Consider the following 15,348-nt stretch of genomic DNA (forward strand, 5'->3'; position numbering starts at 1 on the left):
TAAACATATCCTTTATTTCAGCCTAGGATTTAAAATGTATGTGTACCTGACTGTATGCGTTTCAGAGTGGGTGTATTTGGATTTCTTGTCCAATACAGGGCATTTTGAATGACAGTTCCTCAGTGTTTAAAAGACAAATTTAGCATGTCCATTCTCCTCAGCACGGGTGTAATTACAGCACGGTGCAGGAGCCAGGGAAGCAAGCTACATGAAGGGCTGGTTGTAGTGGGTAACCACATGCAGCAAACAGAGCAAAAGACACTCTGAAGTATTTGACTTGTCACCAAAACATATAATAAGCAGGCCAGGATTATAGTGCATGACACCAAACAAAACAGAATATTCTTCTAAGAGCTGAGTAGCAACAGTGGCCTATTTTAAAATGCACTGTAGCGTGTTTCAGTTTCCAGTTCTCTAAAACAGGCAGAGATATTTCTGACACAAAGTGCCTCTGAAGTATGTAACAGTGATATTTATCACTTTAGCAGTGCTAGCATAAACAAAGGCTGGCTTTTCTTCCCCACCTAAATTCACTGCTTAAATTTGAGTGTGCTCTCTCCCCAGGGAGGCAGGAGCCAGGGGCCTTTGGGCTGCAGGCACCGGGGCTGTGCAGTGCCACTCCCACATGAACTGCAGCCTACTCTGAGTTACGGGCAGATCTCTTGTCCTCAGGACAAATTATGGTGTAACTTGTACCCATGGAGCTAAATTCTCTTAATTCCCCCCAACAGGCTGGCTCTTCCCTACTGCCTACCTGCACCGGTCTGGGCATGATGCCTGTGCCCTGCCAGCCACAGTCCTACCTGGCATTACCCAAAAATCTGCTGGGAAGCATTTTAATGGTTTATCAGTATTGGCAGGTGCCCTCACCCTACTCAGTATGTTACAAAGAGGGGGCCCCCAAGGTCCTGGCAGAGGAGCTTCCTCACTGACTTGTGCTGTTGCTCTATGGGATGATGTTCCTGGGACAGGGCTTGCACCTCCGTCATTCTGTTGAGCTGTGGAATGGGCTCAAGGTCCTGAAGTGGGGGATTGGGAAGGAAAGAAAGCTCTGCCTGCCCACAGCTCCTCAGAAATCACCTCATCTAAAAGTGTGACATTTAGTTGCCTTAGTGTCTTTTTTTGAGGGGGCGCTTGGCAATTGGAAAAATGTCCAGTAGCATTGTCTGTTGCTACCATAGCAGTATTGTCCACTTTGGGTTTGACAACTCTGTACTTCCCATGGAGCTTCTTCTGGCATGGATGCACAAACTGAGTAATGCATACTGGCTTCAGTTTCCCTCCTTCTAAATTGTACAGATAGGGTTAGACAGCCACAGAGAATCACCAGTGATCTCCAGGATCAGCATGCTGATGTTCTTGAGACATATTCAGGGAAACAGCTCTAACATCCTCTCAGAAGAGATGCTAAATAGAAAGATGCAACCCAGCTTCCACAGGGATGGGCATTTAAAAGGATGTGAGAAATGTTTCAACAGCAATCTCTCAATTAATGCACTTTCTTTTTCTTCTTACAATTTAGGGACGTGGGATTTTTGCCAGTGGAAGTCCTTTTGATCCTGTCACTCTTCCAAGCGGACAGACTCTCTATCCTGGACAGGGTAACAATTCCTATGTGTTCCCAGGAGTTGCCCTTGGTGTTATTTCATGTGGAATGAGACATATCGACGAGGATGTATTCCTCACGACTGCTGAGGTACTACTGTATTCAAAATTATTTAAATTCCCTAATTTAGTGACTTTGTATTAGCGAGCAATTAAACAGGAAGAGCTAAACTTTGAAATGAGAAAAATACTGCTTTCTGTATAAGGCCTTTATTTGCAAGGTGTATTGTTCTTTATAAATTGTATTTGAACTAGTAATTTTTAAAAAGTTAACACTTGGCCTAGGGTCGCCTGACATAAACTTTACCTTCTGTTGGGAAGGGAAAAAAAAAAGATTTCAGTACTGTCTTACTGCAGGTAAATGCACAAATGTACAGTTTGCATGCACAAGCACATAGGTTTGATTTTAGATTGAAAGGAATTACTGTTATTGATGTTAGTAGCTTTTTGGGGTGACTACTGTGTGTGTGTTTTGCTTACAAAAAGTGTTTGAATTTGAATTAGAATTTGAAAGCCCTGGGCAATGCATCTTGGTCTGACCATGTCCATGCAAAGTAATTGAAAGCTGATACTTTGGGGTTTTTTTAAAGGGTATGGAAATAGGGAAGAAGGCTACCTTCAGTTTATCACGTTAACTCCAACTGATCCAGGCTCACTTCAGGGGGAATTTCTGCCCAGTCCAGCTCATACCAGTTACAATCCACAGCACTTCATCAAAGTGCAGTGTCCTACTCTTCCAAGAAGCTGTATAAGCACACTTGGGAATACATGGGTAATGTAGGCAGCGCATCGAGGAGGCCTCCAAGCAATAAATTGGAACACTGGAATTGTGAAACAATAAAAAAGAGGGAAAAATCTGCATAAATTAGCAGATGTGTGAATGCATTATTCAGCTCCTGCAGCTTCTCTAAGGAATTCCAGATTCTTTCTCCTTCTGTTCTCTTTGTGGTTTAAAGGGAAGAAAGTGGTCCTTGGCTACCACTCCAGGACAGCTAATCAGCAGTGTGATTCTATGACAGGCAGTATGTCATGCAAAGCTTTCTTAAGGGGTGGGCACTTGCATGCTGTCCTTGTTGGACTTTCAGAGGTTTTTTAAGATGCTTGCTATGGCATCTTTAAAGAGGTTTGCTGACAGCCTGCCATCTGTAAGAAAGGCATTCACAATTTTCTTCTTTAAAATTAGTAAAAAGTCCAGCCTGTCTCCACTGGCTTTAACCATCATACAAGGGCAATGATCCATCTCCTAAGCTTTGGGTAATTATATCTTCCCTTTAAATCCTCCCCTGTAATTTCAGTTGGATATGGTGATCCTCACTTCCCGGTCTAAACTGCTGTGTTAGAGTTGCCTTACTTCATTGTAGAAGATGCTTCATTTTGGTTTGTGTGAAATGGTTTCTATATATTGAAAGCTGTGGTAGATGTGTGGATTGAGCTGTGTTTCATGTGACAGTCCATGAAGTCAGAAAAAAATCAGTTCTGAACAAAGAAATGTAACAGGGAAGTAAAGTGTTAGAAATTGTGAGGAAGCTTTTAAATTCCCACTTGAGGTAGAGGTTCTTTCCTGACTCTTTGGTACAGGTTTTGCTATACAGTTGTCTTCCCCTGGTAAAATCTCTAGAAATGTTTGACATATAAAAATGTGATCTTTGTCTTGCATGGAAAGATCTGTTGGTGGCAGGATTCCTGGGTAGCTGCTCCCAGCTCAGGGCTTTCTCATCTGGTCTCCTTACATGTGAGGGGCTGTGGGGTTGGGTGAGCTGAGCTGATGGGTGCCAGAGAACTCTGCCAGAAGAGGTGTCAGGGGTGTGAAGGCTGGCAGGGCTGTGTAAGCCCTTAGCTGAATAATTACACTGTAAAGCAAAAGTGCTCTTTTTGTTTTATTTTCTCGTCTTTTTTAATGGAAGGATAAAATCAGAATAGATTCATGGGAGTTTTAGAAGAGTGCTTAGTATTCTTCATTTGAAATGGAAGCATCCAAGATGCTGCAAAATTTAGAGAACCAAACCCATGGATTTTGGGTAGAGGGACCTTCTTAGATGGCCAAGGTAGCTTACCTGAAAAAAGGAAATTATAAGAAGTAAGCAGCCCGAGCTGCATGCCTGCACCTCCCGCTTCCTGCTTTGCCACCTCTCCAGTTAAATCTGATATAATTAAGTAGTTATCATAACTAGAACAGATTTTGCTTTCAATGTTCTTTTCTTCCCGCCAAGTAAAATAGTGTGACTATGACTTTGGATGATAAATCTAAGGTACAGTAAGCTGTAATGGCTTTTTACTGTGGGCAGTTGTTCTCTGGTGACAAGGGATGATGTTGTCTATTGAAGTCCGACCAAACACAAAAAAAGAGGCTGAGAATTATGAATTGATGAAATATTCTTGCATGTCTGACCTGCAGTTTAGTTCAGAAATAATCCTACAAAATCTTTTCATTATGGAGAATATGTCCTCCAAAAACCAAGATGCCCCCATTTCCTTTATGCCATTTTGTCTTGGTTGCCTTTCACTTAGGTTCTGCAATAATGCTTCACTAATTTTTCTATTAAAAACTTGAATTTCTTAATATTTAAAACATGAAAATAGCCATAATCAGTTGGACCTAGGGTCCAAACAGCTTGGCATCTTCCTGTGAAAGCAATCACTAACAGAATCTGAGGAAAAATTATCTGAGGATAAATAGGAGAAATACAGAATGATCCTGCTGCTGAAGTGGCTTCTCAGATTCTGACAATGTTTACTATATCGCCTTCCTGTGCTGGATGTTTTTTCCCCTGTATGGAATTTTCCTTCATAAATGATCATAGTGGCTTTTTAAACATGTTTATACATTTGAACATCTTTTGGCAATTAGTGTCACAATTTAATTATGAGTCCTTTGGAAAAAGAAACTCACCGTTTTCTGCTGTTTGATGATTTGGTTTTCCTACAGCACCATAAGAAATGTTGGCTTTCAGTTGTCTTTTGCATTTCCTTTCAGTCTTCTCTTTTTCTCCCAAATCTATTTTATTATTTTTTGAGTATCTTTTTTATTCTCTATACCCCCTCATGATTCTACCCCATTCTTGTTTGAAATATGTGGAAAAAAACCACACCCTGCTCAAAGTGTTGTTTTATTTTGGATTCATACATTGGCACAATTATGTTTTCTGTGACACCTTTTATTTTCTCAGTAATCCCAAATTCATAATTTTTTCCCCTGCCACTGCTCTGATGTTCTCAAGGAGTGTTTTTCAAACACCACATGAAGAGGGTGTTGTTCTCTTTGGAAATGCTTGTGTTTGTGTTTTTGCATGGTTTTCACTGCTGTTACAGGAGTATGTCTGAAGGAACAGCAGGGCACCTATACAGTTGATCTTGCTATGTCTCCCACTTTGAGCGCTGCCCAAATATTTTGTGGCTCGCCTTCTATCAAAAACAGAATCACAAAAGAGAAGTACTCCTGAACCTTTAATTTTCAGCGATGCATTGCAGTAAGAGCAACTTGCTGTCGATTTCTTCAGCTTTCATCTTTCCTGCAGAGCCCTCTTTAAGCTGTTAACATCAGGGACCTCATGTTGTAAGCGCCTCCTTACATTCAGATTCAGATCAAAGGGCTGTGTATCGTTCTGCAGTAACCTGGTTGCTGTTATGCAGAGCAGTAACTTGATTTTACATTCTCTTAGCTCCCCCTAGAGGGTTTTTCTCTGCTGTAGTTCTCCAGATGAGGTTTAAATGTTAACAAATACATTTTCTTCACTTGTTATACTCAACAGCCTATTGCTTTTGTCAGCATTTTAACTCCAAATGGAAAAACTTGGGACATCTACCAGCATTCTGGTTAGATTTCTCAAGAGAACATTGAGTTCTTTTGAACCTGGAGTTACTTTAGTTCAAACTATTTAGCTACTTCTGCAGGAAGGGATGCATCCAGACACCTGTTCTGATGCAGTCCTAGATGTTTACAAGCATATGTACAGGATCCTATCACCCACATGCAACATGAACTGTAGGAAGATTTGCTGTTGAAACAGCAAATCTGTGTTTTGTTTCAAGTAGTTTCCCAGATTATTCCCTCAAAAGTGCACTTCTTGCTTTCTCTTTGGGCTTTGTTATCAGTTGCAAGTCTCAGTGTTTCCTGGACTTTCCTGGTATTTTCAGAGTCTCTTGGTGTGCTATACATGGCTCCGCCAGATGTTATCCAAGCAGAGTTTTTCTTCTATCCATGTCTGGATCACCCTGAAAGGCTATTTCAAGTCCCCAAAAGACAAACTGTGGCTAATGATAGCAGAAATACCAGCTGCCAGTAATTTCATTCAGAGCATTTTACACTTAAGGGTTTCAGTTCTGTTCCCTGCACAGGTTAATGTGACAATTGGCAGAATGACTGGTGCTTCTTTATATTGTAGAAGTCATTGACCCAACTGCAATTGTTGGCTGGAATTTATATCTCACAATGAACTATTTGCTAGTTTTTGTGTGTCACAAACCTACTTAAGACTTAAGTAACTTGTATTGTCTGAATGAGAAAAAGGTGTAACTCCCTACAGTTCTCATTCTTGTGTAGCTTCTCCTAATGACAAAGGCGGTTCTAAAAAATGCTGTCTAGGTGGATTAGCAGTATCAGTGAGATTTGCCAAAGCAGAAACATTTGTTTGCTAAGGACGATGTCACTGTCTAATCGAGCTCCAGCTGCATCTGCATGTCAAGTTAAACATGTTTGTGTTATTTCAGGTTATAGCGCAGCAAGTTACAGAAGAGCATTTACGGGAAGGTCGCCTCTACCCCCCTTTAGTCACCATTAAGGACGTGTCACTGAAAATCGCTGTGAGGGTAAGGCATTTCAGCCTTTTGTGGCTTTTTTTCTTCCCCCCTTCCCCCCAGCTCTACATAGATTGATTTCATCACCCAACACACCTTCACACAAGTTGGTTTACGTCAATCGATATTGGATATGTAGCAGTTTCAAAATTAATTTTAAATTCATAAATGTAAAGGTAATCCAAGTGCAAGGAGAGTTGTGGAACTACAGCAAGTGTGTATGTCCATAGAGCACTCTGCTGTTCACCAGAGTCATGCCAGCTGCACAGCTGAAGGGCTGTTGGCCCTTCATGTTATCAGTTTCCACTTTTTTCTTGTCTTCTGTGATATTTTTTTCTACAATTATGGTTTTCTCTCATTGTCACCTTAATGTAATTCCACTTCATATGCTTCTGAAAGAATAACAAGGAGCCCTCATATTTGAAACAGTTTCCATAGCTTCACTTATTATTAACCTGTGTATTTAAGAAAAAGTCCTTCTCAAAGTTCATGTCTTCTTGGGTAAGTAGTGACTCTGTTTTGTAAATGTGAAAATGTTACTTAAATTCCGCAGGCAAAATCAAACTGACTCTGTATTTGGCAGAAACTGTGATAGAAATTCCTCCTCTATTTGTATGTGTTCTAGAAAATACAAAAGAAGGAAAAATGTTACCAAGTGACTCTTTCTGCCTGTTCTCTGTTGAAACTTTATTCCTGCAAATACTTACTCTGGCTCAAACAACCCAATCCAAGAGTTTAGCAACAGCCTCTGCCTTTTCCAGGAGAGGAACACTATCAAAATATTTTGGAATACCCAGCATTGAGTATGAATTCAGACCTTATTCAACCACAATAATTATGTGCACAGACCTGAAGATTCCTACATAAACACCTAAAGTGCTTCTCATTCAAATTGAGTTGGAATTCAGATTAATCCTAGACAAGAAGTCTTAAAAAGGTGATCTGGGGTCTCAGCTTCTCACCAAACTAGAACATTTATGTTTTAAAGACAGCTAAGGAAAGCAAGAAGAATAATGTCTCCCTTTTATTCAAAGGAGGAGCATTAAGAGTATTTGCCAAATAGTTTCAAGCAGATCTTTTCACAGTGCTGTTGTATTAAATCTGTCTGCCAGGCTTTGTTTCACAGATGAATATCCAGTCTGAAGATATTTATTTCTCAAGCAGGTGTTCTTCAGATGGGAGAGGCTACTTTGATGTGTTGAGAGAGCTCTAACCCCTTCTAAACTTAATTTTTGTTGCAGCTGTATTTGTGATGCCTAATTGATTCACTTAGGTATGGTCTGGGTGAGGAAAGAGCGATCAAACATTTTTATTTCCCCCAGCCATCCTGTGCACTGCATGGGACTATTTTTTTCCCGTGACTTTACTTTTTCTGAAGTATATTATCAAGCTATGGCAGATACTAAATGTAGATATTGCTTCGCTGCAGACTCCAGGACGGTGTGGATGAATGTAGACGAGAGTTCTCTGAAGCTGGGTTTTAGAAGATGAGGTTTATTATAAAGGATGTGAGGCCTTGCTTTGAGTTGCCAGGCTCAACTCGTGGCAGGGCCTAGGGAGTGGGGGGAGGGAGAGGTATGGAGAGGGGGAAGGGAGAGGAAATTCCAAGAGGAAACTCAGGAAAAAGTGCCAGGCAAAAGAAAAAGAGGGGTAAGAGGGGAAAGAGAGACCAACCCACTCTCGCAGCCCCCTGATAAGGGGGCTTCAAGGTGGGCTGGAACAAGCCTTGTGCCAATGGGGTTACAGATACCTGATACTCCAGGGGAGGGGTACAGGTGTGGGATGAACCATACATTGAGGGGCGAGACAGGACATTCCATTTGACCTTTGGCTGGCCATATAACTGTTTTCCCAGACATCCAGTAGCTAGGACATCTCAAACCAAAAGTTGCTTTCAATTCTATCTCACTTACAGGTTTCACATTCTCAGAATCTAAGCAGTCATATTTATAGGGCTTTCTGGCTTCATCCTCCCCAACAACTAAACTTCTCTGATATTCAAGGAGCATGGAAGCTTTGAACAAATCACACTTTTCTTACAGTGCTTTGGGAAGATGGTAAACCAGGATAAAGTGATGAGAGAAAAACAGAAATTATATCTCAGTGCTAGGGGGTTGTGGAATATTTTAGCCACCACTGCACAGTAAAAGCTAAGACACTCCCGTGCAAAGAGGAGCACTGTGTTTGTAACAGTCTGAACATGTAAGCCTGTTCAGAAGGAGCCCAAGTAAGAGCCACTTAAACACGAACATCATCCTGTTGTAGTCTTATTCCACCGGGTACTAACCTGGATCCTGTGTGAACACAGGTGACTGACAGCACCAGAGAGGATGAAGTCTCATCTTGATTTTGGACTAAGTCCTACTTTTAAATCCTGTTAAATGTACTCAGATAGTTTATCAGCACTAATTAGGATTTTAATGCATCTTTTCAGATCGCAGAAGAAGCCTACAAGAAAAACACTGCCTCCACCTATCCTCAGCCCCAGGACCTCGAAGCCTTCATCCGCTCTCAGGTGTACAGTACGGATTACAACAGCTTCGTGGCTGACTCCTACACCTGGCCTGAGGAGGCCATGAAAGTCAAATTGTAAATATTTAATGAAGAATGAACAAATCAGCTGCAGTTAAAAAGCATTAAAATATTAAGGTTATTTCTGCCTAGGAAGTCTAAGAATAGCTAATTTTTTAAGATGCAGAAAAACTTTTTCTAATTCAGAGCAGTCGGTTAGAAACTCAGATTGAGAAATGATCAATTATACATCAGATAATAAAAATTAATCTGAGAAACACATTTGCGTTTGGTTATTTCGATTGTTATTTTAATTGAGATATCCTACACTACAGTTTGACAGATCTTTTTGAAAAAAGTGGTTGTATCTTTAATCAAGAGTTTTGTCACAAAAGCAGATAAATGGACACTTAAAAATGCATTTGATGTTTTATCCGTTACAGTCACGGTGCATAATTTGTGAACTTCTTAATTAAAAAAAAACCCCAAACTTCAAACAACCGTAAGGTTAGAATATTTTATTCCAGAGAAAATTCCTTACTGGTCACTCTTGTGTGAAGTTACAAAATGAAAATTTCCTAAAAGAACCAAACCTGAAGAAACTTTTGTTCGCATTCAATTAGAACATTTTAACTTAACTAACAATAACATTTAACATTACCAAAATTTAACACAAGCTCAGGTAATGTCCTGTATAAGATCAAGGATTTCAATCTCCGCCAAGATAACCACTGTTCTGATCCATTGCAAATGTTTGGCCTAATTTCTTGAACTCCATGTTCTTGACAAAAAGGGAGTAACAAAATGCCAGGAATAGACTTTGAGTTGTTAAAACAATTACCACTCCAAGAAAAATGTAATGTATTTTGTGGATGGTTCTGGAAACAAAGGTTACTTGAACATTTTTTCTACAATGTTTCTCTCAAATCCTTATTAGAGAGATTATCTCTAGAAAACCAAATATTAATTTTATCTGTCTAGCTCTGTCACAGCTGCAGATTACAGCTCCCAAATTCAAAGAGAGGTACTTTCTCCCTCACTGTCTAATGGGAACACGTTAACGTTTTTGCCTCACTGCTTTAGGCAGAAGTTATGATCACACCAACAGTACACTTTCCGCAGTGAAGGAAAAGACATTAGTCATATTCTGACTAATGCAGAGAAACACTCTGCATTTCAATGCCATCCTCTGCATTTCAAAGTGTTGCTATTGTGAGAAGGGTATTAAAGCATTTCCTTGTGTTTCATTTGAAATAAAAAAATATCTGTTATGTATGTCATCAGCTACGTCTGCTGAAACACAGCAGCTTTGAACAGCTGCTGTTGAGTGCCTGGGTGTTGGAGTCGATCAGCCAGACCTCTGCAGCCAGCAGTGAGTCTGCTTTTATTGCTTGGTACCCATTTTCACATTACGGCACGCAGGCACAGAGTGGGAGGTGGTGGGCTGGTGGTCCTTTAAAGCACAGCTGCTGGGGACTTTTCAGTAGTGTTCTTCAACTACATATTATATTGATGGCCATTAAATATGATCATGCACTGCAAACTGGAACACTCACTATCCACATCCATGCTCAGCACACTTCCCGGCAGGCAAACGCTGCCTTAATTTACAGCATTGCCTCTTAACAAGCTAGAAAATTCTCTCCATACTAATTTGACGTAGAAAGGATTCTTCAAGTTAGTTGTATTTTTATGTAAATAAATGTATAAATATATATATATGTGTATAGGGGGGTTTTCATATTTTCCGTATTTTACCTGTATTTCCTTATGTAATGTAGGGGGGGGGAAGCTAAACTTTGTCTCATCTGTCCCATTTTTGTTTCCAAGGTGTTTGGCCTAACAGTGTAAACATAAAATGCCATGAATTGAACAGATGGAAAATTGTTAACCAGACAGACACTTGGCCACATGACATCCTTGTCTCTAAATTGAAGAGACATGGATGTGATGGATGAACCACTGTGGGGGTAAGGACAGTTGGCTGCAAAGAGTTGCAGTAAACAGCTCGATGTCCAAGTGGAGACCAGTGAGAGTGACACTCCTCATGCGCTGGTATTAACGTTGTCATCGGTGACACGGACAGTGGGACCAAATGCACCCTCAGCAAGTTTGCTGATGACACCAAGTTAGGTGGAGCAGTCTGCACACTGGAGGGAAGGGATGTTATCCAGAGGGACCTGGAGAGGTGGGTCTGTGCAAGCCTTGTGGTGTTCAAGGCCGAGTGCAAGGTCCTGCCCCTGGGTCGGAGCAATCCCAAGCACATAGACTGGGTGAGGAATGGACTGAGAGCAACCCTGAGGAGAGGGACTTGGCAGTGGTAGACAAAAAGCTCAACATGAGCCAGTGATGTGCACCTGAAGCCAAGAAAGCCGACTGTATCCTAGGCTGCATCAAAAGCAGCATGACCAGCAGGCTGAGGGGAGGTCATTCTCATCCTCTACTCCCCTTTTGTGAGACCTTTGCATCCAGCTCTGGAACATGAACATAAAAGGAACATGGAAGTCCAGAGGAGGGCCACAAAAAATGATCAGAAGGCTGAAGCACCTCTCCTATGACAACTGGCTGAGAGAATTGGGATTGTTCAGCCTGGAGAAGAGAAGGCTTTGGCAAGGTAACCACTTTTCAGTAGCTGATGGGAGCCTTCAAGAAGGCTGGAAAGGGATTTTTTTACAAGCGCATGTAGCGACAGGACAAGGGGAGAATGTTTTAAACTGAAAGAGAGTAGGTTTAGGTGAGATGGGAAGCAACTCACATAGCACAGTACAGATGAGGAGACTGTGTAATTCCTAACACACTGGAATGTTTATCACCTTGTGAGTGCTTTGAGGCATGGCTCACAGAGACAAATACTGATTTTAGAGTCTTAAAAAATCAGTGAACACATCTCAAAAATACATGGCAGTTCAGCACGAAAGCTGAGATTAACTACTTAAACCATTCAGCTTAGATGTTAAAGCTTCCCTTTACACAGTAGCTGTAAGGCAAAATATGTCAGTGTTAGCAACACCTCTTGCTCTCCAGAATTAGAACTCTTTATAAACAGTTTTTCTCAATTGTCTGAAAGTTTGCCTTCAACACCAAATAAAATCTGGAAAATGTGTCCACTTTGATGCTGTTTCAGGAATTCTAGAAACTGGCCAAGATCCATGTGATAGTCATTCCTCAGGCCATAATCGCCATGTGCCTGAAACTGCAGGTCTTCAAAACTGTGAAAGAGACGAAGTTTATCAATGCTTCCCTCCGTTTCTACATTCTCCACATGCTTACATGAAATATGCTTCCAGTTGGGATATCTAATAACACGCCAGAACTCGTCACAGCTTTCTTGGAGTCCCTCCACACAGATGACACCAGGTTTCCCAGTTAGGCAGAAGCCAGTCAGATTTAACTTCTTTGCACAGTCAAAAATCTTTTTCCTCAGTTCCTGCCTGTATATGTGATGGCTGTAGATCCACATGCGATGCAGCATTTCCTTAGCCCCGGCTTCTTTAGAAGCACACTCAGATGAGGCCTTACTGTTTTCCAAGAAAGGCAGGCTGTTGTCCTTCACCCACTGCACAGCCTCACATACACACAGATCTCCTGAATCCAGGGAGCTGATGTGAGATGCCAGACCAGTATTGAGCTGCAACTGTTGCTGTCTGTGCAGAGCATCTGATCTGGCAAAGAGCTGAGGAGCCACTTGAGGGTACATATGAGGAAGGAGAACCTGCAATTCCACCTTTACCTTAAAAACAGAAGACACACACACACATAGAAAATTAATTCTGCAGCTACTGAAGGCATGCTAGATTCTTCTTCCCTGTCAGAGGCAGATTATGAGGAGATGTAATCAAGACTGCAGCATCCTACTGACTGGAATTATTTCCACTTCCCTTTTGTCCCACCAACCTGTTCTCTGTTCCTTTTCTTCTTTTGCATCATGCTGTCACTTTCACAATACTTCTGATGTTATCCAGGCAGCTTTTGTGCTGTACACAGAACTAATGCTATGGCTTGGGAGAAGGTACACAGTTACTCTCGAGGGATATTTCTAGCTCAGTGTTGCTACAGCAATGAACTGCTGGAGTCAAGGGCTTTTGAGAATCTCATCCCTTACCAAATGCACATGACTACTCATGAACTCAGCCCAGCTGCTGGAAAAAAAGGCCAAGTTACATGAAATGGTGTTTGTGATTGTACCTACTGTATATAGAAACACATGGCAAAAGTTTTGGAAATACTTGATCTTAAAGGTTGCTCCCAACCCAAACCATTCTATGATTCTGTGCATTACCATTACTTTAAGCAATTACTCACTGTAAAGAGGAATCAGGATTTTACAGGATGAAAAGGCTGATGTATGTTTCAGGTCAGGGAGACCTCTAGATTATCTTATCTGATCTCTTATGAACATTGGGCTGTTGAATTTCTCTTGATTATTCCTACAAACGGAGCACTGCAGTCCTTTGGCAGCTGAACTCTGCCTCTAGAGCAGGAAAGGATTTAAGTGTCCTCAGTGCTTCAAGCCCCTGTAGACTATTAGGGGGTACTCACTACAGTGTACAGTCCTATGATTAGTCCTGCAGAGAGAAGTGAATCATGAAATGACTAATTATCTTTCCAAGTTCCTTGACAATCTGCTATGGGAAAAAACCCACTACTCCTACACAAGCCCTTCTTACATAGTTCATAAAACCTCTCTGAAGATTGGTGAAAGGGTGCATTTTAGAAAGATACTTAAGTTTATACCTCACGTTTCAAAAAAATCATGAGGCCATCTCATTACCCAGTGAATTGTTCAAATGTTTGGTTACCTTCGTTCCGTGGAAAATGGCTTTTAGGCTGAGTTTGTCTGTTCTCAATTTCTAGTCACTGCATTAGTATGCACTCGGACCTGTGTCCTCTGTGCAAGTATTTACATCAATTACTTCAATTTTTTCTTCAATCATTTAAACTGTTGTAACTCCTTAAAATGCAAGTTTGGTTTCTCTGCTCATAGCCTGGTTTTGGTTTTGTGTTTTTGTGACTCCATAATTGCATTCTGCCATTTGGGGCTATTTTTACATTTTTGTATTTCTAATGCAGATGTTGGCAGCAGCCAAGATTTTCTGTTACTCTTGACTTTTCAAACAGCAAACAAACATGTGGTGGCTTTTTTACCCCCTTCTTTCCCATGGGCAGAGTTTTCAAGTGTGTGCAGGAGTAAAGACACCACCACCCACCACCAAGTCTCCTCGGCAGCTCTCACCTTCGCCTCCCCTACATGGAGAGCGATGCGATATTCCAGCTGGGGGGGCAGGGCTCCCTCAGCATTCCTCAAGTAGCGCTGGATGCTGGGCACGGCATCCGCATCCAGGCTGAATTCCCCTCTTTTGGGAAACATCGAAAGGAGCATTTCCACTTCCAGCAGCTGGAGCTCCAGGCATTCTTTTACCGTGACAGCCATTGCGCTGCCCTCCACGCACGGCTGGAACGAGAGAGTCAAACCCCGGCGTTTATCACGTGGCTCAGCACCACCAGGAAGCCCCGCGATCCTTGAAGGGCAGAATTTGGTTGAGCACGGCCGGACACAGAGCGCTCAGCAGCCGGGCCCTCACAGCCCCCACGGGCAGGGGCGGGCAGGCGGAGCCCCGCGGGCCCTGCCGGGCTCAGGGACGGGAACGAGCACGGCATGGAGCCCCTCGCTGATGTGCGTGGGCAGTGATACATTCACTATTTATGTCATTTATCAGCAGATACACCCCGTCTTGCCTGGGTGTCCTGGTTCAAGCCCAGCCGGCAGCCAAGCCCCACACAGCCGCCTCCCCAGCCCGCGGGATCGGGGGAGAGTAGGAAGGGCAAAAGGCAGAAAATTCACTTGTTGAGATAAAGACAGTTCCACAGGGAAAGCAGAAACCATGCACACAAGCAAAACAAGGAATGAATTCCCTGCTTCCCATGGGCAGGCAGGTGTTCCGCCATCCCCAGGAGGGCAGGGCCCCATCACACCCAATGGTGATTTGGGGAGACAAACGCCATCACTGCAAATGTCCTGCCTTCCTCTTTCCCCAACTTCATATACAGAGCATGATATTCCATGGTCTGGAATGTCCCTTTGGTCATTGGGCCACCTATCCCGGCTGTGTCTCCTCCCAACTTCCCAAGCACCCCCAGCCCCCTTCCCAGCACGACAGTACAAAAATCAGGAAAGGTCTTGACTCAGTGTAAGCTCCGCTCAGCAATAACAAAAACATCTCCACATCATGAGCACGGTGTTCAGCACAAATCCTAAACACAGCCCTGTACCAACCACTGTGAAGAAAATTAACCCCGCCTCAGCCAAAAGCACCGCACTGGGGGGGCAGCGCTGTAATCCGAGCGTGCTGTCAGTGAAGCTGTGCGGGCGCGGGTGTCACGGCCAGCCCGGCCCGTGCCCGGCCCCCGCTCCCGCCGTTCCGGACGTTTCGCCGGACG

General features: G+C 42.5%; 2 protein-coding genes across 3 annotated transcripts in view; one reads left to right on the forward strand and one right to left on the reverse strand.

The window, feature by feature from the left end:
• The window catches only part of ME1 (malic enzyme 1), a 160,624-nt gene extending 151,434 nt beyond the window's left edge, over positions 1 to 9,190 (forward strand). For both annotated transcript variants that reach the window (XM_040058897.2, XM_040058896.2), the window contains exons 12-14: positions 1,523 to 1,696; positions 6,313 to 6,411; positions 8,834 to 9,190. In XM_040058897.2, the coding sequence (XP_039914831.1) occupies positions 1,523 to 1,696; positions 6,313 to 6,411; positions 8,834 to 8,992 (432 nt within the window). In that variant the 3' untranslated portion in view covers positions 8,993 to 9,190. The remainder of the gene's footprint in view (positions 1 to 1,522; positions 1,697 to 6,312; positions 6,412 to 8,833) is intronic.
• Positions 9,191 to 9,240: 50 nt separating this feature from the next.
• RWDD2A (RWD domain containing 2A) lies at positions 9,241 to 15,313 on the reverse strand. The gene is made up of 3 exons (XM_040058899.1): positions 15,185 to 15,313; positions 14,144 to 14,362; positions 9,241 to 12,640 (listed from the first exon to the last, which is right to left on the reverse strand). Exons 2-3 carry the CDS (start codon positions 14,339 to 14,341, stop codon positions 11,963 to 11,965), a joined length of 876 nt encoding a protein of 291 aa, XP_039914833.1. The 5' UTR covers positions 14,342 to 14,362; positions 15,185 to 15,313; the 3' UTR covers positions 9,241 to 11,962.
• Between the last annotated feature and the right edge of the window lie 35 nt (positions 15,314 to 15,348).

This window comes from Hirundo rustica, chromosome 3, assembly GCF_015227805.2.
Source record: "Hirundo rustica isolate bHirRus1 chromosome 3, bHirRus1.pri.v3, whole genome shotgun sequence".
NCBI classification, from domain to species: Eukaryota; Metazoa; Chordata; class Aves; order Passeriformes; family Hirundinidae; genus Hirundo; species Hirundo rustica.